The sequence below is a fragment of the Ursus americanus genome, chromosome 13 (genome assembly GCF_024610735.1).
Source record: "Ursus americanus isolate L20-20 chromosome 13, mUrsAme1.1.p, whole genome shotgun sequence".
NCBI lineage: Eukaryota > Metazoa > Chordata > Mammalia > Carnivora > Ursidae > Ursus > Ursus americanus.
In genome coordinates, this window is record NC_142139.1 from 4,666,503 (window position 1) to 4,691,715 (window position 25,213).

Genomic DNA, 25,213 nt, shown 5'->3' on the forward strand with positions numbered 1-25,213 from the left:
AGTGAATATACTTCCAAATTTTTATGTATCCCTCCATGATCTGCAATGTTCTATATAGAAAGTTAATCTTCGCTCTTTACCAGGATTTGCGAAGCCAACAGATATCTATTTTATTAAGTGGCAAAAAGGGCAGTGAGCTGGGCAGTTCACTCCTGAGGAGTGTGCCACATTTGGTTTGTGGACTAAAGGATGCCAGAAGCCTTGGCTGAGGACATCAATTTCCCTGGGAATTGAGTAATTGTGGAAGCAGAGAGCCTTGTCCAAGATACAGATCAATCACATTTCCAGAATTTCACCAAAATGAAATGAAGGAAAAGTTTTATTGTAAGATCACCACTGTCATAGGGCTTTATGTCCACTTACCGTTTAACCTTCACATTGACCCTAGTAGGTAGAAACTGTTATTGTCTTCCTTTTACATATGAAGAGACCGAGGCCAGAGAATTCAAGGACTTTGCCAAAATTCATGTGGCCTGTAAGTGGCAGACTCATGCTTTTTGCTAGCCACTGTAGGTTTTAAATAGTAATCGTTAATATCTTATTGGTGAAGAAAAGATGGACAAGATGAGAAAAGGTCACTAGGAGGTCTATTCTCTCTGTAAATATTGGGCTCCTTATGATTTCAGAATTTAATCCAGAGTGCATGGATTTAAAAATTTTCCGTTGAACACAAGCTGTTGGATCACAGGATTTTATAGGGCTAGTCCAAAAACTCTGAGGGAGACAAGAGAGTCCCTAGCTCACCTTCCTGGCTCCTGGTAGACTGACTTTGTTAGCTGCCCCTATGGCTTTCCTGGTCTCTGTAGAGGTTTCAGATTGAAAAGCGAGTCAGCACTTTTCGGAGCACAGAAGAGCATACCCACCTGCGGGATGATACTAGATGCTTTGTCCGACCAGTAATTGGTTGCAGAAATAGATGTAACCACACACAAAGATATGCCTATGTAGAGTTGTGGGATTTTCTTATTTTATTTTCCCCCTCATTATTAACAGTACAATAAAAGTGTAGTACCAGAGCTTGGCAAGTCTATTTTAATTCTTCCTAACAGTAAAAAGAGCTTGCTCCTAAATTCAGAATATTCCAATAGGTTCCCTCTGTAAGAATAACTTCTGTTAATGAAAGAAATAATACATGTTACTTTTGCCATGACAAGAATAAACTGGAGTGTATTTTGTTTATCACAATTAATATTAAACACAAAATTTTTCTTATTCTATGTATATTTATAAGAAAGATATAGTTGTATCTCCTACAAAATTTATCAAAATAAAATGGAAAATTTTCTAAGAGTTTCTGACCATTTAATGCATCATTAAAAATTAAATGTTTGATCTGTTGCACCATAATTTCCTTGCATTTCAAAAGTATATGTAGTGTTTTTATAAGTCTGTAAACTTTTTACTAACATTACTGACTAGAATAATTCTGTGATTTTAATCCTTTTAAATTATCGACAATATTCTATAGAACTTACCTTTGGACCATTCACCCCTGGAATTCCAGGTACTCCAACAGAACCCTAGGAAGACACATGATTAAATTAAGCAGATAGAATCACAAAATATTTCAATTCTAAATTTGTATTGTATTAATTGTCAGCCTTAACTTTACCTTGCTAAAACCTGTGTGAAAGGCTAAGTTTTTCAGATCTTATCCATGGTATTCAGATATAAAATAATGTAAGCAGATTTGTCAAGCATTCCCAGAAACTACAGAGTTAAATTTAACCATGTTTCTAAATATCCACTTAACCCTAATATGATTTTAAAGAAATTCACATCATAAATTGGGATCCACAGCTATCAGAAGGCCACATGGCTCTAAATTTTGGTGCTTTTGAGAAATAAATAGACTTAGTTCCATCTGGAAAAGCCCAGCAGTAGCAGTAACTCTTGCATTTCATGAGTTTAAATACCATAAAACAAAAGGCAATTAAAATAACAACCATTTGTTCCACAATTAGTCAAACAAGGCACCCACACTGTAAACTCAAATTTGTTGTATTTGAAGCATTTTCCCCTGGACTTTCAGGGAGTACATTTAACCCAGGTGAGTGTGAGTATGTCTTCCCAAGACTAGAAAAGGTGTTACAAATGTTAAACTCTGACTAGGAATAATACAACAGCACATCAAATGTTAAATTAAGTGTGTGTGTGTGTGTGTGTGTGTGTGTGTGTGTGTGTGTGTGTAGACATGTGTGCACATGAGCACTGGGGTGGTTATGAATGGGGGGGGTGAACTGAGAGTAAGAAAGCTAATTATCACCTGCAAAAATCTATGACATTTACCTGGATATAGAAACATTAACAAATGTTTTCAAATAGTGATGTCATTTCCCCTTTCAGGCTCTGGAGAAACCATTTTTAAATAAAATGTGTTTATTCTTTGTCTAGCCCTAGAAAACAGATTGTTCTAAGTTGATGTATGATATTTAAGTTCTTTAATAAAAATGGGAAAAAGTCTTTTTAAAGAGTAAATATAAACCTAAAACTTCTCTAAAAAATAAACATTGTTAAAAATATAGTCATTAAAAATATATAGTCATTATACGCAAAATAAATTGAGATGGCAAGTTCCTTAGTGCTTTTGGTAATTATATTGAGTGGGTCATTAAAAGACTTCCTGAAGCCTCAGGCAGTAATTTTACCCTGGTCGCATGTGGATTAGGGTAGCTTTACAATTTCACACCATGCTTAATAGAGACATTATTGCGAAGGACAAAGTGTTCTTATACCCAAGTTGTCTCACAACTCATTGGCTTTGGACTTGGTTTGCAGGATTATGTTTCAACAGATGCCACATGCCCAGCGCTTGGGGGATAAAAAGTCTCTATCTTTGATGGATTCCAAAGATAAAGAATAATCACTTTTCCACCTGTTGTAATACAATTGTTTTCTCCAGTTTTCTGCAGGTTAAATATCCCTTTTCCCCATTGTGAGGTGGGAGTTGCAACAGGGAATGGGGACTTTGCAATATTTTGTTGGCAAAGGGCCATCTACCTACTACTGATATATTTACTACTGTAGTATTGATGTAATTCTAGAAGTGCTAGACCCTCTCCATCAGAATGTAATGGTGAATTCTGATGACTGGGAAATGACAATCAGGAAGTCACTTTTCAGATTACCTCAGCACAGAAAAACACTAGGGGACCAATGGAATACAGTCATTAAACAACAAGTACATCTTTTGTTCTGGTCCATTCTACGATCATTTGGTCATAATACTTGAGCAGGACCATGCACTCAATCTGCAATGTCATATGACCTTTCAAATTCTAAGTTTTGCCACAATGTTTTACCAGTATTTTAATTAAAAATTCAATAACCTAGTTCAGCAGACAGCTTAAAAAGAGTTTACTCTGGGTTTATTGGATTTTCTATAATGGAGTTGATTAGAAATCTAATGGCTCACATTATAGGACTGTATTTTTAGAAAGGAGAATGCACAATCCAGATGCTTCAGCATGGCTTACGGTAGCTAATTCTGTTCACCTCTCAGGCTAGCCATTAGGCAATGCAAGTATAATTACTTTCCCAGTACTGTTTATACTCTACCTTTTGTCCTGGAGGCCCCACAGGACCCTAAAAAAGGAAAAATTATTCAATTAACATAATAATGTAACCATTTAAACTTAAACGACCAATTAAAACTGTCCTAGTCTGCAAGGTTCTCTATGCTGTACAGAAATATGCTGATGTTTTGTACGACAAGGAAAATGGAAATTATTGGTTGGAAGTACACAATAGGTCTTTTCTTCTCTCTTGTTTTCTTTTGAAGAACATTAAGCATATGCAGTAAGATTCTGATTTTTCCTTTAAAAAAAGAATCTTTGCTGTTCCTGTGCATCTGTCTCTTCGAATACCTGCGGATCTATCACCTCAATCGCATTTAGAAGGCTGGAGAGGTTATGCTGCTAGAAGCAGTGAAAATGCAGTGCAGTTCCCCAGCAAGCTGCACGTCATGTGACTTCTGCATCTGCAAAACTTCAGTAAGCAGATTTGCAAAGAGAATCATTGAATAGCATTACAAAGAAACATGTTTTGTTCTATTTTTCCGCTTATGAAATGTGGCCAATTGATTGGCACAAAAACTTGTTTATAAACTAGGGGATGCCAAGGTCAACTGTGACACCTAGGGTGGACCAGAAAAGGAAACAAAAGATGCTGTCAGCTGCCGATAACCCAGGACACTGGGCGCATGGGGGGAATAGAGTATTTTGGAAGAGGGATGGGAGCATTTACATATAAAATGGAAATACGGCAGTTCTGAGATTTATCTGTTTTTCAGCCACAAAGTCAGCATTGGGATTCTGTTAGCTTTATGTAGAATTAGGCACAGTTTTGGGATGGTGGAAGAGAGCACAAAGACATCCAGCTATAATTCTGACTCTTTATGTCTATTTTTACATAAAATATTGAACATTTCTCTTCTAATTCTTTCAAAAATACTTCTAATTTTAGTATATTTTAACAAAGTTATATTTTATAGATGATACTAAATGAAAGTTGATCACTTCATGTTAACTATCTCTGTACTCCATTAACCTAATGAACGGCTAGCCTATTTTCAATGTGTGACATTTCAGTTAATCAGCATCTTAATTCACATTATGCAACATTAAAGAGAGCACTAGAGTGCACATTAGAGGGAGAATTAGTCATGCATCATTTTTTATTAAAAATACACTACGTTTAGGAACATTCAGAGAATCTGTTCCTCACAAATTATTTTGTAATCCTCATAGGAAGACTAAGAATTTCCTCATAAAATCAGCTTTAGGTCATTGAAAGTGCACTGTGCAACATCACCTGTTTATGTTCCTTTTCAATTTACTGAACCAACTAACTTCTTAATGAGCTGGTTATCTGACATATCTGTGCAGTCAGAGAGCCTCCCTCCCCATTTCACCCCTCCTATTTAAATTTCTCCCTGTTTTAGATTTTGCAGAGAAAATAGAGGCTATCAGGTGTAAATTCCCTCACCATCATGTCTCTCATCAATCCAAACCCACGTGGACCTCCTTCCTATGTCAGAGGGAGAAGAGGCACCCCTCCTCTGCAGGCAGATGCATCCAGTAGACTCTGGAATCCATCCTTGCCTCTGTCCTCAGGGATCTTTCTCCATCAATTATCCCTGCATCTGTATCAGAGCCTCCTGCTTTCCACTAGTTCCTTCCCCTTAGCACATAAACAGGTTTAATCAGTTCTCACTTGTGTAAATTGTTTGGGAAGTGAATGCTAATGCTAAGTAAAGGCAGAATTTGGAAGTTACAGCGATGGGAGAGCTGAAAGTCAAAGAAGACGTGGGTTTTATCACGGTCTCTGATTCCATTTGCCCCAGCGTCTCCAGGGCATTTCACTTCTTAAAATGTTGATGTTAGAAAGGAAATCATATAACACAAAGTACATTAATTCAATGTTTAGACTGAGAATGGATATGTTCAATTCAGAAAGGTTTGTTTCCATTTAAACTTAAGTTTACCACTTGAAAAAAGATTGTACAGTACAATTGAGTTTCTCACTACATTGATGGATAACCCAGCAAGGGCATATTTCATAGAAAAATCAGAGCAAATTTGAAATCAAGTGCTTTAACTAGAGACTAACATTTCTGTATTTTCTAATTTGGTCTCTGCTGCATGACCATATTAAAGATTTAGAAAGACTACCCATAACTGTGAAATCTACAAAATTATTGTCTATTTTAACACAGTATTTCATGAAAATCAAAAGATAGCTATAGAGAAAATAAATACAAAAATTTTCTTGACAGTTAGGAAACTACTTCTCTATTTTTGCTAAACTTTAAAAATAAAAGCAGTTTTAAAGCTGTAACATTAACTTTGAATTGTGAATACATTGTGGATTATTCATAACTATGTTGCCAAGGATATATTCTCAGCTACCAAAAATGTGCATAAAGTCCTTTGATCTCACTGGCAGGAAAAATGGTAGCAAGCCAAGGATAGTGTCGTCTGTTACTAGCAGGGGAGTGGGAATAGACTGGAGTCAGATATAAGGCACAGACATACATTCGAGTAAGTATAGACACACACACACACACCCCAAATAGTTATTTTGCTGACCAAGACTTTGCTTATATGTGTGTTTTGAGTGTCCTTAGATTAATAAATCCATTATATATCTGTGACATTGTAGTCATTAAATTTAAGTGTATAAATGAAAACTTCACTGCTCAAAACTGATTTTGACATTAGATTATGTTGCTACCAGTTATTAAGACGTTTACATTTGACTGGTTTTGTGGCTTCTAGAACAAATATAAATGAATAAAGTAATGGGCAAATGCCATACGATCATCCACTAACTTATCTAATCCTCTTAAATTTACTTATATTTTCAGCCTCCTCAAAAGTCATTATGAATAATGACTCAGATGGACAATGTCATGAGTTCATTACTCACTAGTCAAATTGGTGCTTTTATTATTCCTAATATTAAAGCCAATCGTTCTAGTCTTTTAAGATTTCTAAAATAACTCCATTATTATTGTCTTCATGACTTAAGTTTGGATCAAATATTTTTCCAAACTAAAGAGTCAATTTTTCATTCTATTTTTATTGATCAAAAAATTGTTCTTTTTTAGGTATTTTCTTGGTGGGCACCTTTACGTTTGCATATACTTTGTAAAGACTCAGTTTAAATGGGCATGATCTGGTCTCTTCATTTTTCAAAATAACTTCTGTGTATATGTCTCAAGATGAAAAACTGGGCACCATAAAGAAAGTCAACATAGTGAACTGTATATCTTTAAGTTTAACTCCTGAAGTGTTAAACTATAATTTAAACCTTAAAATACACTTACTTCAGTACAGGTTCTAGGTGACATATTCAAAAGATAAAAACCAAATGAGCCACTGAAAAATTCCATGTGCAGAGTAGTAAAACCACTCATCTGCAGACAAATTTTTAAACCAAAGTTTTCGTGATCTTTTGGAAGAGGCCATGAAGAGCTCTGCAATGTTGTTAGAACTTACAAACAAGAAAGAAATTACACAGCGCCCTTGATTTTCTTTCCTGTTTACCCTCACCCCTGCTAGATTCCATTTTTAAATATTGTAAAATATGTGGACTATGGTGAGCAAGTAGTCTGAGAAATATGATCGTCCTTTTTGGTGATTGCCTTCACCAAAAAGTGTGTGACTCATGGCCTGGGAGTGATTCTTTACTCCCCCTGCTCCAAGTCTATCAGATAATTACTCAAGAATCTCTCCAGCCTGCCCTCTTTATCACCTGCATCACTATGCCCTTGTTCAAACCCTCTTCTCCCAGCTAGCTGATGGGCGTCCACTTGAGGGCCACTCGCCTTTAATATCCTTCCACCTCTCTGCACAGTGCTGCCTGAATGAGCTTTCTAGAAGGCTAACGCGTTCATACCTTTCTTCTACTAAAAAAATCCTTCAATGGCTTTCCATAGCTTTTGAGAAAAGTTGGAGCTTTTGTAATCGTGGTCGTTCACCACACGAGCCATGCTTTCTTGTCTCTTGCACTGCTATACCTCTGGCTGTCTGTTCCTGCAACTTCTCTTTGGTTCCCCTCTCCTCTACCCACTCCATCATTTAGAGCTCAGTGCCCCCACCTGTGGGACTGGTCCCCTTCTTTTGCTCTTCAAAGCACCCCTATGATAGCACTTCCTTAATAAAGTTTACCAACAGTATTGTAATTGTCTGGTTACTTGTTTCTTCAGACTAAATGTTTTTTGTCATGCACAGTAGCTGACATATGGTAATTGTTCAGTGACTCCTTTTCCATGCATTCATTAAGTCATCCACTTAATAGTTTTCTAGTACCCATTGAGTGTCAGGCAATGTTCTTGGTGCTGAAGAAACAGCAGTGAACAAAATAAGCACAAATGCATGCCCTCCTAGACTTCATATTCTAATGAATGGAGAAAGATAGTAAACAAATAAATGAGTAAATACAAAGTGTGTCAGGTGCTAAGTGCTAAAGCAAACGGGAATAAGGATTGGGAGAAGTAGATGCAGTAGTATTTTAAAGTGGGGGGTGGGAAGGTCAGTGAAGTCCTCAGTGATAAAGTGACTCTTAGACAGTGCTCTGAAAGAGGTCAGGCAGAGGCATGTGCATAAAAGGGAGAAGAATATTCCAGGCAAGGGAACTGCAAGTACAAAGGCCAAGAGGTGGGCATATAGTAAGTGTGTCTGAAGAACACCAAAGAGGCTATAGGTAGGTGGTTGAAGGTGGGGATATGGACAGGGAAGGGAGACTGTTTTTGTATGGACTTACAGATTTTTGTAAGCACAATAGTGTTTACTTTGAGGATAATAAAAATTATAGGAATAAATAAACACATATAAATCAAGTTTTTCTTGTACTGTAGACAACAGTGTCTCAAGATGGGAATGAGATCTTTCACCCTTGCATTTACCCAAGTCATTCCAACACTACTGGAATATTCTAATAGGCTCTAGATTACCTGTAAGTACAAAAATGAGAGGAGGAATTCAGTTCATGCCTTCTATATTAAAACAGCCAGCAAAAATCATCTTAGTTACATAGTCTCATTAATATGGAAAGTGTTGTGGATGTGGACATAGGTCCAAGGTCTCTAATGCTCTTCAGAAAGCCATTATGTAAACCGTGGCTAGAATTATCAACCCAAATTAATCTTCAAAGACACAGTTAAGAAATGGATGTTTCTATAACCATTATGCATTGGCTGCACTTTCCAGTTTGTAAAAATTTTTTAAAAGCATTTTTTAATTAAAAAAAGTCTTTTTTAATTAAAAAAAGCCTGATAGATCATGGAATGGAAATGGAATGGAAAAGAATTAATGAATTCTTCTGACACCACCAATGTTAGTCCAAATTTGATTGAGGTATTAATTACTTAAACAGGATGCAGAGCTTCTAAATGATGTGCTTTAGGTTGCCTCTTGGGAGGTGTTTTAAGGCAAGTTCTGGTTGCCTGCTATTAGGAAATGATGTTCTGTGTGAGCAGGGGGCGGACACAGTTCCTGTTCTGTCCCTGATGGCTAACAGTAAAATTTGAAGCTCTGAAAGCTGCTGGTCATTTCTGGATACAAGAATATACAACCAGCTTCTGTAATAAAAAACACAGGGAACAAAAAAGAGGTGGTCCATCTGTGAAGGGGAGGATAAAAGCCCCAAACTATTAAGCCATTTAAAATTATTTCCTTTTTGAGTTAAAAATCTTTCCATGATTTAATAAAAGTTAGGAAAAATGAAGAAAATACATTAAAGTCAGGTTCCATAAGGAAGAATGATAACATATATAATCTAACTTTTGGAGTCATAAAATGTTAACACCAGAATTTCTCAGGGACGTGGGGTAACAGACTTTAATCATAACCTTTTCAAAGATACTAACCTGGTCAAATGCATCGCAAGATCAGAAAATGCATTAACTTGGTTTGTAAAGAGTAAGAGGAAATTTGAAATAAATAATGAAAATTTGTCTTACATAAGAAGAATTCATTTCAGATATACTTTTATAAAATTTATTCTACTTGGATGTTTGGTGACGGAAGGTCAAGAAACATAAACTCTAGCCACTACTATATGTATGTCTGGAGTATAATTCAGGTAATGTTTTACAAGATTCAGATTTCATAGCTTAAGTACGTGGAAATGCCAAACTAGGAACTATTGGGAAATGTTTAGAATGTAAGAGAGTGTGCTGAAATATTTTCAGTGTAAAAGCCAATGATTTAGTTGAACTGGGTATGAAGGAATACAGCATAAACAAGAAAGAGCAGGATAGTGCTGAGATGGGAGAGCCTCATATCTTGTTTTGAGTCTTTCATGGACTCTGTCTTCAGTCACACTTAATCATTTATATTTTCCCAAGCAGTCTCCTATTAGTCTTCACGTGAAGTTCTTAATAATTCTTCGAGGCTCAGCAGTCATAACTCACTTCCTTTGTGAGACTTCTCCACTGCACCCAGACAGAGCTGGTTTTTATCCTCTGTGTTTCTCTAGCACATTTTAACTGGCTATATTTTAAAATATTCACATATTTATAAAATCTACTTGACTAGGCAGCAAATTCTTCAGGTCATGTATTTTGCATCCTCAGTACGTAGTTACTACCTAGCAAATAAGTATTGACTAAATTGAAACCATGCATTAATGAACATAAAAATTATTAAATTCCATTTATCAGATCTCCTCCATAATTTTACCACTCAAAACCACCATACCTCTATCATGGGAAAGAGTTCCCAGTTTTGAGGCAGTTGTTCCTCTTTAACTATCTGGGAGTTTTGTGTCAATAATATAACTCCATAATTTCTATTATTTGAAGTAGTTCTTTTTTTAAGAAAAAGATTGTATTTATTTATTTGTTTGTTTGAGAAAGAGACAGAGAGAGAGAGAGAGAGAGAACATGGGGGATGGGGCAGAGGGGGAGGGAGAGGGACAAGCAGACTGCATCCTGAGCACGGAGCCCGACCTGGGGCTCCAACCACCCTGAGATCCTGACCTGAGTGGAAACCATGAGTCAGATGCTCACCCGATGGAGCCACCTAGACACTCCTGAAATAGGTCTTCTAAAACAGGTCTACTTTAGAGACTGTCAGTAAGATGGCATGTCGTTCTATTAACTCATGAATATTTGACCAAAAAAATGGAGTAATTATTTTTTAAAAGGAATAAATTCTTTCTGACTTCTCTATCTCAAGTGCTGAGTTTCTGGGGGAAAAAAGGATGGGTCATCCATTGGTGTTTCTCAAGATGATGAAGCCGTGACCTCTGTAAGGAAGGTCTCTTAAAACTCAGGAAATTAAAGAAGTGATCTATTTTTTTTTTCACTACTTAACAAAACCAGGACCCAAGACTAAATATTGAGCATTAACTACTACCTCAGATTAAAGACAAATCGAGGTATTTGAGAATCTATGTCCTGATTAGGTCCCAAAACAGAGACTCTATCACCTCTCACCAGATATCCAGGCTGAAATTAGCTCATTTCATTCCTTCTAAATATTTAATAAATTGTTTCTTGTTGCTGAACTCAAAATGGAAATGACCCGGAAAGAAAGAAAAATTAACAGGCTTCCTCTGCCCTCTGTGATTAAGCACACTTCCCTAGTGTACCATAAAGGAAACAAATTTATGGTTCACAAAGGCCTATCACTGTACACTACACTCAGTAAAAAATATTTCTGTTGAGTAAAGTATAAGTGCTTTTCCTATTTTAAATCAACAATGCTGAGAAACACTAGCTGCTAAAATTTAAATATCCCATGATCAGCAGAAGGAGGACATAAATTTAGGACTATAATATATAGTCATCTACTCTTCAGGTCTATTTTCCACCTAGACCACCATTGCCCATAAGAACTTTCTGGAATGATGGAAGTGGTCTATTTTGCTCAAGCCAGTATGGTAGCCGCTAACCACAAGTGGCCATGGAACACTGGATGTGTGGCTAATGCAACTGTTAGGAATTGGATTTAAAATTTTATTTAATTTTAATTAATTTACATTTAAATAGCCACATGTGGCTAGTGGCTACTGTATTACAAAATGCAAATCTAGACTTTTTAAAACACATAAGACTTCAATCAGGTGAACTGAATTCCAGCCTACTTCTGCCACTGACTGCTTTGGACCTTGGTCAAGTCATTTAACCACTCTGATGCTGTTTCTTTATCTGTGAAGTCATAAACTAGATGATTCCTAAGATTTCTTCTAAATCTTTTACACTCTGCTTTAAAAATAGCCACGTAGTGTGACTAGAAATTGATACTTTTCCACTATTCTCATGAAAATCAGTATTTTAGTTACACCATGCATATTCACTCACGCACATATGCTCCAAATAATCTATAATACACAAATGAATTTAAGAAGATGAAGGAGAAAAAGCAGTTTTATAGTAGTTCTGTTGGATTTATGCTGCCTACTCCCACTCCTGATGTGCAACGACCCTTGCTGGGAAAAAACTATAAAGCTGATTCTTTTGTATTAGTACCTGATTTATTGGTTCATTGATTCATATAATTCAGTCATTTGGTTTATGCACAATAAGTACCCAGCACAATTATTGTATGACATGATAAGTGCTGTGGAGGAGAGGAGAGGGCAGCTTCTAACTTAGCTTAGTGTGGTGCTCAGCCGCTCATATAATAGCTTAGTGTGAAGGGGTGTGAATACGTGAGTGTATGTGAAGTTTTCTCAAAGAAGGTGAAAAAGCAGAAGTCTATTTTTTAACGAATCCATTCAGACACGTGGACTCTGTTCTGCCCTCAGCCCAGGCCAGAGGGCTTTTGCTTTAGGGCCTCTGCTTTAGAGAGTTCTTCTTGGGCTGTACTCGTCATGCGTAACCCACCCTCTGACCTCAGACTCTGCTTTGGGCAATAGGGACCCTGGAATTCTCTGCCCCAATGACCGGAGCTCATTTCAAGGACTCTGAGTTGTCTCTACCTCAGGTCTGTTTCTCCAAAGGTGAACCACACTACTGGTGTGCACAACAATGAACGTAGAGAAGCAAAGAAGTGGGTATTTTGAGGCATGTGGACGTAGTTTGATCTTTGAACATTCCAGAATGTCTACAGGTGACAGCTCCAGTCTCATAAAGTTGAGGGATGAGGTAGGTGTGGGAAGGAAAGGGAACCGGCCAGGTCCAGGGGCTGGGACTGGGTTATAGCTCTCCGCATGCTGCCACACTCTGGCTTGGATCTCCAAGGAGTGCAACAATTTCGCATTTGAACTTTCCAAGTCACTATGTGGACATACCTGTGAAGGTCACGGGACATATTTTACTTGCCAGTTTATTAGTTTGGTTAATACCTTTTAAATATTTCAACACATTGTATGAGGGCATCCATTTATATTCTTGCCCTAAAATGTGCACATTTGCCCTTAATCTGCAGACGTAAGGCATAGGACTTATAGGGACACAACTTTATTTTGAGAAGCTTCTTCTTAATCTAATAATGAGATATGAGAATTTGGTAAAGAGATTTCAATGTCATTAGTATCCTCATACAAGAGTGATTTATTTTGCCTCAGTATAGCTCTGCAGTATGTTAGATCCTAAAGTTAAAAGAAATGATAACTAGAGAGGTTGATGATATACTTGAAGGAGACAATTTTTAAGGCTTTTTTCCACTAAAGCTAAATACACGAGTGTTGTTTACTGTACCTCGGTATTTACAGAATGTGTGGAGGTGCGTATGTAACATGGATAGCTGGCTGTGTAACAGGTGTCTGTGCACTTACGATGAAACAGAACAGAATGACAGGACTTTAGATCTGGAAAGGGACTCAGATATCATTTAGTCTCACCACTTCTATAGATGAGGAATCTAAAACAAATTTAGATATCTAAATTTGTCTAATATCACATAGCTTTCTAGACCTTTACTTGGAACAGAGTAAGATAGTTAAAAATAGAGCTGATGCACATCCTAGAGGTTGTTAAGAAAGATAAAATGAGATAGAGAAGAATACAGACAGTAACCTAGTCAGCGTTGTAGACGATCTTTTCATACTTCTGTTAACTTGATTGTGCTCTTAAACCACTACTGCAAATGCCCCCTTTAAAGTCGACTTTTTGTTTCTAAGACACTGAGCCAGCTTTAAAGGAAAGTCAAACTTCACACTCTCCTACCACACCAAGGTGACCTTTCAACAGCTCTGTAGAAGTCCATGCAGCCAGGAATCCAAAGTGAGTTCCCCTGAGTTGGGCAATTGGACAGGGCAGTGGGACAGCACCAGGAGAAGGATGCATTGCTTGTCTACTTTCTCTTGGTCCATTTGGAAAATCAAACATTATAGGCTCTGGACTAAAGCACCAAGGAGATGGGAAGGACTCTGTTGTGACATTTACTTGTACTTCATGGACGATCAGATTAAATGAGGATAACAAAGCATTAGAACGGTTGCTAAGGCATCCCAGCAGGCAATGTGCACAACTGAAGTAAATGCAGTTTTACTCAACAAGATTCCATGGTTAAAATCTAGTCTAATAGCTAAATATCCTAGGATGATTTTGGTCATTTTTGTTATTTGTGATTTGAAGGTTTTGGTTTTGCTTTCTTCGCCAGATTAAAATCACAAAGAGAAGCCTGCTGTTGTCTCCCACGTCTACCATCCTGCTGATCAAGACAATTGGCAGAGCAAAGTATAATAAAGTAAAATGATGAGTTTTAGATGTGGGACAGCAATGCATTATAATTAAATATATTTAAAGTAAACCTTCACATATTGATTATTTCAATTTTATTTTAAATGAAGCAGAAGCAATTATTTATCCTTATGCTATTAGCTAACATAAAATGCATTACGTTCATTTGACCCTAATGTATTAAATGTGTTTGCAGGAAAAATTAAAATAAACTAAAACTATCTATAACCTGTTCAGATATAAGTCCGAATTTCACTTTAAGGAACAATAACAGCAAAAGTTTTTCGGACTTTTGAAAAAAAAAATCTCTGACACCACCAGGGCCCAACGAACGACATTGTAAGTACTCTTATAATTCAGAAAGACTTGACTCGATATGCTGTGGAGTTTGCATATATTTGGAAGGAGAATGGGAGATGAAGATAGGTTTTCAGAGTAGAGAAAGTGATTTGGTCTATAAAGCCTTGGATGTAGACACTTTGGGCCAAAAAATAATTTCCAGGAAGTTGGGATGAGTTGGCATATTAACAGATATTTATAAAACATCTATCTTTTATGCTTTTGAGAACTCCTACCACACTTGCCAAGAAAAAAATAGTAAGAATATCAAAAGAAAAGCTAACTTCAAAAATGCTATTTGAACAACTATTTAAACCTCTGAAGAACTTGAAAAATAAAGATCACTTGCGCCAGGGTTCAGAACTTTAGCACTTCCGATTGTGGTCAGTCCTTACTTTGATTCTTGGGTCTAGTTCTATGACTCAGAGCCACTCTCTTCTTGTTTAAATGTAGTCCAATATATTTTAGCTCAAGATTCCATCTTTTAAAATCTCATCCTGAACTTCTCAGAAAACCCAAAGGTCATGTTTACAGAATAGACGCACAGCGGGACTAAGTAAATGTGGACCTGCTTGAGCTGCAGGCCTTCTTTTTTGTTCTATCAGAGATGCTGTTAATCTTCAGATGATTATTTTTGCAATATAAAATATATATCCTGGATTATGGAAACTAATTCCCCACCTGACACACTCATAAACAGTTTTGTAAGAGCTAATTTTAGAATGTTCCCGGTTTTTTCATTTCATCATCAGAGACATTTTACATTTTAAAAAATACTCCAGTGTCTCTCAAGATCCTCTTATAAGCAAACCTCCCTCCACGATACAAAACAATAAATGTAGTGAGTTTTGCATATTGTGGAAAAGATGAGAGCCGTGCTTTTTACTACCTTTCCTTGTTCTAACTGATGGATAAGAAGAGGATTGTCAGGAAAAATAGATATTGTAAGACGATAGGAGAAGGCCAAAAAAAAAAAAAAATGACAACAGCAAATAGGACCAGAGGAATAAGGCGCACTATCAATCACAGTATTCGATACAGTACAATTTAACTGATAGCTATAATCACACTGTGCTTAGTCCTTACATTTCACAGAGCGGCCTTTCTGTATGCTAAGTTATGTCAGCAGGGATTCATCTTAACAGCCATACTTCTCGTTTATGGAACTCTCTGTCGTTCATAAAGCATTTTCATATTATTACTATTTCACTTGCTTCATGCCATAACCCAGTGAAATAGATGAATTAGGAATTACTGCCTATATGTTATAGATCAGTAGAGAAGATCATAGACTATAGTCACACACTCCTAAGCAGTTTTGAGGCCAGAACTACTGATTATGTACTTTTCTCTCTACCAGACTTCGAGTCAAAACACACATGAACACACACACAAACACACGCATAATATTTAAAAGAGAAAAAAATTTCCAATGAAATTTTTCTCCCATGAAAACTGCTTTTTTCCAGGATCTGCTTCTTTCTTTGAGATGGGTTAAAATATAGGGGTGCTATTTAAGTTAATAAAATATAACTAGTGGTGTTTTGAGAAAGACTGTTTTTTAAACCATAGAAATATTTCACTTTAAGCAAATATAAGATATAAAAATTCAGTTTGCTGGGAAAAGGAATTAGAGGATTATATTGCTTTACAAAAAGACTCTGAATGGGATTGCTTTAAATAGCAAAATTCCCCCAGAACATTTAAGATATGTTGATTTATGAAAATCTGATTCATACAGAACTTTACAGGAATACATCTGTTATATAAATCCGTGTTCACCTGTAATTTACTCTAGGGGGAACAACTGAGTGATAATAATAATAACACACTCATATAGTTCTTCATTATGTATTTTAAAGTGCTTTCCCCTAATTTATTGCATTTGTCTTTGGCAACCTTATAAGGGAGGCAGAGAGGGTATTATTATCCTTTCTTTACAGATGAGAAATTGAGAGGTTAAGTGACTTGCCCAAGGTCAGACAGACTATTCATTCATTTACTGCTATTTGAATGATGTAGTTTTAACAGGTTAGTCAAGAAAGTAAGGTTCTTCCTCCTAATTCTTTTTTTAAGCAGCTGGGAAGGCTATTAAAACAGAGGTGGATGATCTCACAAATATAATGTTGAACAAAAGAACCCAGACACAAAAGTGTACATACTGTAGGATTCTATTAATATAAAATTCAAATGCAGGCAGAATTAATCTATGGTGGCAGAAGTCAGAATGGTGGTGAACTCTGGGAAGAGGTGGATGGTGACTGGAGGCGAAAGGGGGGTTTCTCGGATATGCTAATATTGTACTTCTTGCTCTCGTTTTTGGTTACATAGTTATGCTCACTGTGAAAAGTCACTGAGATTTTTACTTGTGATTTGTTTACTTTTCTTTATATATATGGAGATATAGATATAGATATGGATGGAAGTTTTCTTTTAAAAAAGAGTTTTATTATCTTTAAAAACAGTACAGCACTTCAGAAGATCATTACATTACACATATCCTTTGAACATTTGTGATTTCAATTAAGTTTCTTAGCCACATTCTAAAAATGAAAATATGAACTAAATTAGAAGAGTTTAAAGAGAAGTAAAAGTTTATAAAAAAAAAATCCAGGATCATCTTCACCTGAAAAATTGTTGTATGAAATGGGAAATCAAAGCAAACTAAGATAATAACATAATTTATTTAGGGCCAGTGGGACGTTTATGTTTAATGACATTAAGCTAGGAATTGTAGAGAAATGACATTAAATTGTGATTCACATAGTATATTCTAGAGTATATGTATGAATTTAAGGAAGATAAGATTTTAATTTTTTAAAAATCCTCTTGATTTTAGAATTTGTATATTAGGATGCTGCATTGGGCATCAACATAGAAAGCCAATGGCAATGATAAAAATCTGAGGAGAATGTGCATACCTGGGGACAAACATGGGCCCTTGAGAATCCCAAGTAGCCTTCAATGTAAGAATATTTGGGAGAAATATGTTTTGACCATCATCCAGGATAGAAATTACAGGGGCATTCAGTTGCTTACAGCAATTTCAAAAATTTATATTGTAGTTTTCTAAGAATCTTTCACCCCCTGTGGCCCTGTAACCCTGAGAACTACTGCTGCACTTGTATCCAAAGTTACCACTGATGACATATGTTTTGTTTAATTTTCACATATTATCTTTTTGTTGTTTTTTTTCATTTTATTTTTCTAAAAAAGAATCCATTATAGTACCTCCACTTTCAAGTCATCTGAATCAATTTCCTATCTTGATATCATAGGTTGGGAACAAAGAATTTCCAGGTGGGTAGGGGGGCAGACTCCTTTTCAGGGTGCCTTTCACCAGTGATGTCTCAAAGCCAACTCCACCATGGCTAGGACTACAGCTTGTTGAGTTTCTCCCCAGGAGGGCTGTTGAAGGCATCCTGTTCAGGGAGAAGCCTTTAACCTTTAACCCATTCACTCATTTGTTTTAATTCCTGGTCAATTGCCGTATTCTTGGGTTAGTTGCTTTAGGACCTAGCTAACTAATTTTTAAAAATAAATGTTAGACCTTAAACTCCTGTAAACTGCAAGCCGCACATTGTGTATACGGCACACAATCAAGTTCATTGTGATCACTGCGTCCGGGATGAGTGTGAGACATAGCTGTCCTCTGGAATCTGGGTTATTAGAAGGTCAACCCATGTTCCCCAATATTGTTCATGTCATAAAATAGGTCGGCAAGGTGGCTCTAGAGATAGGGAGGAAGAGATAGGAAGAGGTAGGTTGAAGGAATTCTGTTCTTCAAGGCTCAGCAAGCTGCCCCAACTTCCCTTTCACGGGCAAAGGATAAACAAATCATGAGTAATGGGACATGCATGTCTACGGGCAAGTCCATGTGGAATTATTTCATGATCTTTTTTAATGACAGGGATCAAGAAGGCACCACTGTTTCTTTCTGGGGGGAGCCCTTCAACAACAAAAACTCCTTGAATCCCTGTGGAAGGCTCACTATACTAATTCACAGTTAGTCATATTCCTCTGGATGTGACTTTCGAAAACTTTGAAACTCACTCCTTTGAAACTCATTCCTGTTTAAGCTAGTATGCATATCCCTGAATTTAATCTTCCTTAGAGCAGCTGAATAAAGCAAATTCCATCCTTTAACCTTCCTCACTGTCTCTGTCATTCCTCACACCTGGAATCTCCCACTTTTTCCTTATACATAATCTGGACCACAGTTTTGAATAATTTAGACTTCCATTATTTTTAGTATAGAAAAAGAAACTGAGATACTTGCCATCAAGCCTTGTTCTCCTGGTTTCCCTGGTTCGCCCTTAAAAAAGAATAGTGATAATTTTTATTAATGCTATAAACATTAAAAAGCAATTTCAATCTTTTTTTTTCCTCTTTCACAATACCCACCGGGGTGCATGAATGTCAAATGTACTTTTCAGGCTAACACAATGCAATAAAAAGAGAGCCAAGTTCTTTCTTCATATGCATTTTATAAACATTTTAGGATTTAATAAGATGAGTCTAGATCACAGCAGAGATTTAAGAATTATGCGAAGAATGTATTCTAAATAAAACTAGTAGGGGTGATTATATTGTAAGTCAATAAATGTTCCTAGAAAAATATTTAATTGTAATTCCAGTAACATCTCGTTTTTTAGGTTCTGTTCATGATGACATAAAGATGATGACCTGGGCCTCTATATGAGAACTTCCATATACAGGACAGAGAGACAATTGCTCTTAGTACAGGAATTAAATAATAAAATGAGCAGAGATTGATTTTGAATTTTGGTTTTCCTGGATTAATGATGGCTGAAATAACATGTTTTATTAAAATTAATAGCATATGTTAAAATACATAGAATTTTGTGTTATATCATACCACTATCATAGTTTTCTAATACTTGGATTCATACAAAATTCCTTATTATGTTTTATTGTCATATTATTATATTGATAGTCATTGGCAACAAATAGCTTTTAGGAAAACCATTCTTGTAATGTCAATAGCTATAGAAATTGTTGGACTTTAAAAATAAGTATTTCTCAGTTTGTTTTTATAAAACCTTTTTCTAATGGTTATGATGATATATAAAAATTAACTGTGAGACTATAAATCCAGTTCAATTTCTCTTTGTGGAATTAAAAAAAAAACCTGTTCATACTTCCATGTAAAAAGCTCAAATTCTTACTGAGATGAATAAACTATATTTATTTAAAGGATGACATAATTTTTCAATTATTTACAGATTGTCATACCTTACCTTTATCTTATTTCTTGAAAGTAATCTATACTTTGCATTTTCCGTAAAGTATACAATACCCAATGATCTGACTAATTTTGTACTATCAAAAAGGTTTTAACTGCTCTTCTTAGTTGAAGAAACACTCATTGTATCTTTCTTGGCAACCAGCAATTATTTGGGAAGGTTTAAATATCCCTAAAGGTGTGCTGTCTCATCATTTGGGATATCATCCCAGGAGAAGGTCAGACCTTTGAAGACAGTTTCAAGATGAAACCACTACCTTTGATGGTTCAGTGAAAGCCGTCCTAACAACTAACCAAGCATAGGTTGGGAGTCAGTCCTTCATTTCATTTGACAAATTTGCAGCCACTTTCAGAAAGGGAAATGGGGATTCCAAGAGGTGGTCTCAGAAAAGCCAGAAAGTACTCTATATTCTTACAAAGAGAATCACTCTTTGAAAAAAATATGTAAATATATGATTATAAAAATGAAATGCACCCAAACATTAATGACTATGGCTGATTTTTTTCTTTTTGGTTCTTTAGTTTTAAAAACTTTCTACTTTGTGGATAAATATTTTCATTATTTTGTACTATGAAAACACCCATGGAAATAATTTAAGTCAAAACAATAGATAAATTAATTAATTCAGCAATAAAAACTTGAATTTCAAGTCTTAAGGCCATAATATAAGTGTAAAATTTTTTACCTTTTCCATATATTTCTTTCAATTGCTGGGTGGTCTCTACCAAATCAAACCATGTATCTAGTGTCCTGTACTACTGTACTATTGACGCTTGACCAATCTTAGTAACTAAGTACTTTGATCTAAGTATTGAGATTGCTTTTAAATCATTTCTATTAATAAGCTTCACATATAAAGGACAAATGATATTCAAACCATACCTATTGATGTTTTAATCATTAATGTTACCGTTTTATTTGCATTTTTTTCTTTTTTTGATCAATTTCTCTACAAGGTAAACATTAAAAAGATTTACCTCCTTTGCTTTCCATAATTCATATGGGACTTTATTGTCTGCCACTGATCCTTTGGAGAATGTTACCAATCTCTCACCTAGATTTTCAAGCTATTCTCCCATTTAAGCCAAAGGCACTGATGTACTCTAAGGCAGTCAAGACACAAGTAAGATCAGGCATGCTCAATCATGGACTTCTCGAGGCTCACCTGAAATCCAGTTTAGTTGCCTTCTCCAGGTCTCTCTTTGTGGTTCATGTGGGTTCCTCAGGGATTGAGCGTTAAAGCGGATTCCTGTGGGCAGTGCCCTCTCTGCTTGGGGGCTTTCTATCACCCCACTTCCTGAAACTCCCTAACCCTAAGGCCCCTCCTTACTCCACTTTATCCCAGTCCTCAGCCTTTAAAACAAACAGATCCAAAATGCAACTCACGGGCACTCCTGGCATTCCACGGGGGCCATCTTTCCCTGTGTCCCCTGGAGGTCCTCTTGGGCCAGGAGGGCCTGGAGGTCCTGGAGGCCCAGCCTGTCCTTGGTCACCCTATAATGGAAAAGGGAACAGACCAACAATGACCATGAAAGATAAAGACCCAGGTCTTCTTTTCAACACTTTAAATTGGTATTATCTAATTCACATTTACACTATGAAAAGAACCAGAACAATCAGAAACATGAAGCCTGTAGGCAATTTGCCTGCCAGCAGGGAGCAAATAAATATTCATGCTGGGGGAGCTGAGTAGATGCTATTAAAATCAAAGCAGCTCAGGAACCAGCACTCTCAGCTCTTGGAAATAGTGTGTAAGTTATCATGATATTCAGAGCTGGTATAAAACTTTTGCATAACTTGATTCATGACAATGCTGCATCGGTTATATTCACCTTGTTTAATAAAATGGCTGCATTTGCGGTTGGACAAATGTGTTTACTTTTTCACAACCTATAAAATTAAACATACAATCTCTTGTCAAACTGTGCAATAATTTATAAATTACCAAAGCCAGAGAGCTTCAGAACTGGATCTACTACTGGATATAATTTCAGCTGCCTTTCTTTTAATTAAGAAAAAATTAGGCATTCTAAAACATTTTACTTTGGTACTTTCGTATACATTTCGAACAAATGCAGCTCCCTAGACATAGTTTTGCTCTAGGATATTTCCAAATAAATAAATACCCCCACCCATGAGAGATAAATGGTAAAGCAACAGTAAATGGAGTAATAACTGAATGTTAAGAAGCAATCAGACTTGAGCAAGAATAAGCACTACCTTAATGAGGCGGCGTTTAATGAGCTGCTGATCAGCAGAGAGAAACCCATGATTGATTTTAGGAAACACCATCTGATCAGTCAGGTGAGGTCAAAGGTTGAAGTTCAGAGGTGAGAGAATTGGAGAATAGACATCAGAAGGCCCCAAGAAAGAAATAAAGATATACACATTAGACTTATAATGATCATTAAACAAAATGGAACTGGTGCTTGTGTCTGACATCAGACTGTCCGGCTCTTCTTGAAAAAAACATAATCCTAACATGGGATGGTGAAAACAGATTTTTAGTTAGAGAGGAATCTTTTGCATACCCATCATTTTGCGGTGGGTGTTAGGCCTCTTTAATGAAGTATATTAAAGAAGCGGGAAAGTTCCCATCACCTGCATCCCTCACACTGAGCAGAAAGTCTAGAGACAAAGCACCAGTTCAATTTCCGTCAGATTTGTCAACCAGCATAACGTGGCACGAACGCCACAGCCATTTTATAAATGCCCTAAGTCCAGAATACTGAGGATTATTTAATTGACACAGAGTGTTGGCATGCTTGCAAATTAAACCAACGAGGTGTGCCACAGTCCTAGAGAGTCACATCTCCCTCTCTTCTTTATCCTTGCTCAACTTCAATATCCTTCTCTCTTATATGTTCAAGATTCTCCTTCTCAATAGATATGTGACCTCGCTGACGTAGGTGAGGTTGCAAGGATCCAATCCCTCAGTGAGTACGGGGAAAGAGAGCAACTGGACTTGGCAAGCCAATTTAGCTGTTCTTGCTCACTCTTATGCTGATTGCGGGCTCTGACTGAGCAGCTTGGGTGCCAGCCACAAACCTTGACGGTGAGGATCTGATTACTGTGCAGAGCAGCAACTGTGGGGAAGCCTGGCAGGCCCTATGGACGTGGGACAGCACCAAAACAACACGACACAACACGTCACACAGACATCCCACTGATGGACAAACAAAACAAGCATGTACCTAATGCCACCCTGTCCTGGCTCTAAGTTGTGTCTTGTTTGACACACTGTAAAGGAAATCAGACACACAAGGCCCCAGGCAAAACATTCCTTTAATGGAAAGGCCAGATTGAGAACTCATTGTAACTTGTCCTTGTGGCAGTTACACTGGGATGCGTGTACACACTCTTAACATTTCTGGAATCTTACACACAAAATGTTAGCACAATAGGGAGATAACTGCAGACACTGTTATGAAAACAACACTAATTTCCCTCCATCGATATTCTGTTTACCCTACAACTCAGGACATACACATATTAATTCTTTTTTGGACAACAGTGAACAGAATTTTGCAGTCTGATCAGAAATATTCCTCAGAATAAATGCAGTCTGCCTCACAAAAGATAATCTTACCACCCACATATCAAAATTTCTCTCTCTAATCATACGATGATTCTCAGGTCTTTCCTGTTTCAGGAATTCCTGCAGAGGTGGTGGGTGGAAATCTGTCTCTTATAACATGCGTATTTCATGTCAGAGGGATTTACGGTCACAGTCTGCAGTAATCGCTTCTGTCACGTAACTTTTCCAAAAGAACTTGACAGTTCACACAACCCCTTGAAGCAGAAAAGTAGTTTTGAATTCCTTAACCAGGGAGAACGGGGGAGAGATATTTCAGAGACTCGTACTTCATTCACTAACTTGTACTAACTCGTATTCACAGGTATTATCAATTGGGTAGGTCTGAGAGAGAACTTTTGCCTTTGTTCTATTTCTTTTCCAATAACATGAGATATCGGAGCCTTTTATTACATTTTTTTTTCACACAGAACATGTTTATCATACAAATAAAATAAATAGCAACCACAGCTTACATGGCCTCAGATGTCTATTCCCTCCTCATTGCCCTTCCCCTCTTCTGTCCATATCTATTCTGAGGATATTTTTAGTTAAGGCCAGTAACTTTCTAGTTTTTTAAATTTTATTAATCATAGTATATTTTTCTCCTTTATTTCCTCCTTTTTTGGGATATATTTTTCTTTTTAAAAGAACCAATAAAATTATGTCTGTGGTATGAAGATATCTCTTCAGCCCTAATGCCTTTGAGTTTCATTCTTTAGAGCTGGGACTTCTCAGGAAGCAAAGCAGAGAAAATCTTATCTGTTTTGCCAAATCCTTTCTGATAAGGCTATTAAGTGTCTGGGTAATTTTGAGGTGACCTGTATCCTCTTTTTCTTCTCTCAAAGTAAAAGTCCTTGAAACATAGACGTTACCCAAATTCAGAAATGCTACAAGTTGGAAAACAGATGTGTACAATTTGCTTTTGTTTTACTATGGATTATGAGTTTAAAATGTTATTAGATGGTAATGTGCCAGCATCTTTCCATCTGTGACTCATTAGCCCTATATTACACAGTCAGAATTTTATATATAAATCTCATATTTATGTAACAAAGAACAAAAACAGAGACAAATAAGAAGTCTATAAGGAATCAGAATCTTGACTAGTGGCGATAAATCATAATGTCACTTTGAACAGGATTATCTAACAAAAATAATTTAAAATTAAAAGCCTTTTAACAGCACACATGGTAGGCCTTACAAATGTTTTGAAATTTGAATGTAAAAATAAGTCACTTCTTGTACTCCTATCTGCAAATGACCAGCTTGCTCTTTGATCATATTTTCTAAATGCTCACAAAAAGCATTAGTTTTATAACTTCTCAGTTTGGTTTCCAGTGTTAACGAGATCTAAAGAGGAAAATGGATAGGTAATTCTCTCCTTGGACAGATCCTTTTCATCAAACAGAAAATCTCTATTTGAGGAAGCTGATTTTATATTCCTCAATCATCTTAACTGTAGAAAATGCTACCAGTTACATGCTTAGAGCTACATTTTAAAGATTTTATTAGTGAGTTAGGCAAAAGGACCTCAGAAGTTTATGTGTAACAGAGTAGAAAGAGACATGTGGAAGAATTCTTAAATTCTAACAAAAATCCCATGGCCTGGGCTGTAATATCCTAGAACCCTGTGCTTTTCAAACCTAGGCAATGCTTGAAGGGTACATGCCAGTGTTGGGGGGGTGGTGGATAAGGGTTATTTAAAGGTAATAATAAATATGGCACATCTTCCTTAAGATTCAAGTTTGATAAACATTAAATAAATTTAAATTTTTAATGTAAAACAAACATTGTCATATTATGGGGTAGAATGTAAAATTTGTACAAATTTTTAACAATTTTAACATTTGCTGGTGGTAGAGAATCTTATCTCATGGGGGATACCTCTAGATT

The 25,213-nt window shown here is 36.4% G+C and overlaps 1 protein-coding gene across 1 annotated transcript in view; it reads right to left on the reverse strand.

Annotated features, from left to right (window-relative positions):
* Positions 1 to 25,213, reverse strand: part of LOC123793370 (uncharacterized) — a 152,971-nt gene that overhangs the window by 99,541 nt on the left and 28,217 nt on the right. The window contains exons 4-7 of the mRNA XM_087866349.1: positions 21,130 to 21,237; positions 18,756 to 18,791; positions 3,559 to 3,585; positions 1,476 to 1,520 (exon numbers count right to left, since the gene is read on the reverse strand). Coding sequence (XP_087722475.1) covers positions 1,476 to 1,520; positions 3,559 to 3,585; positions 18,756 to 18,791; positions 21,130 to 21,237 — 216 coding nt within the window. The remainder of the gene's footprint in view (positions 1 to 1,475; positions 1,521 to 3,558; positions 3,586 to 18,755; positions 18,792 to 21,129; positions 21,238 to 25,213) is intronic.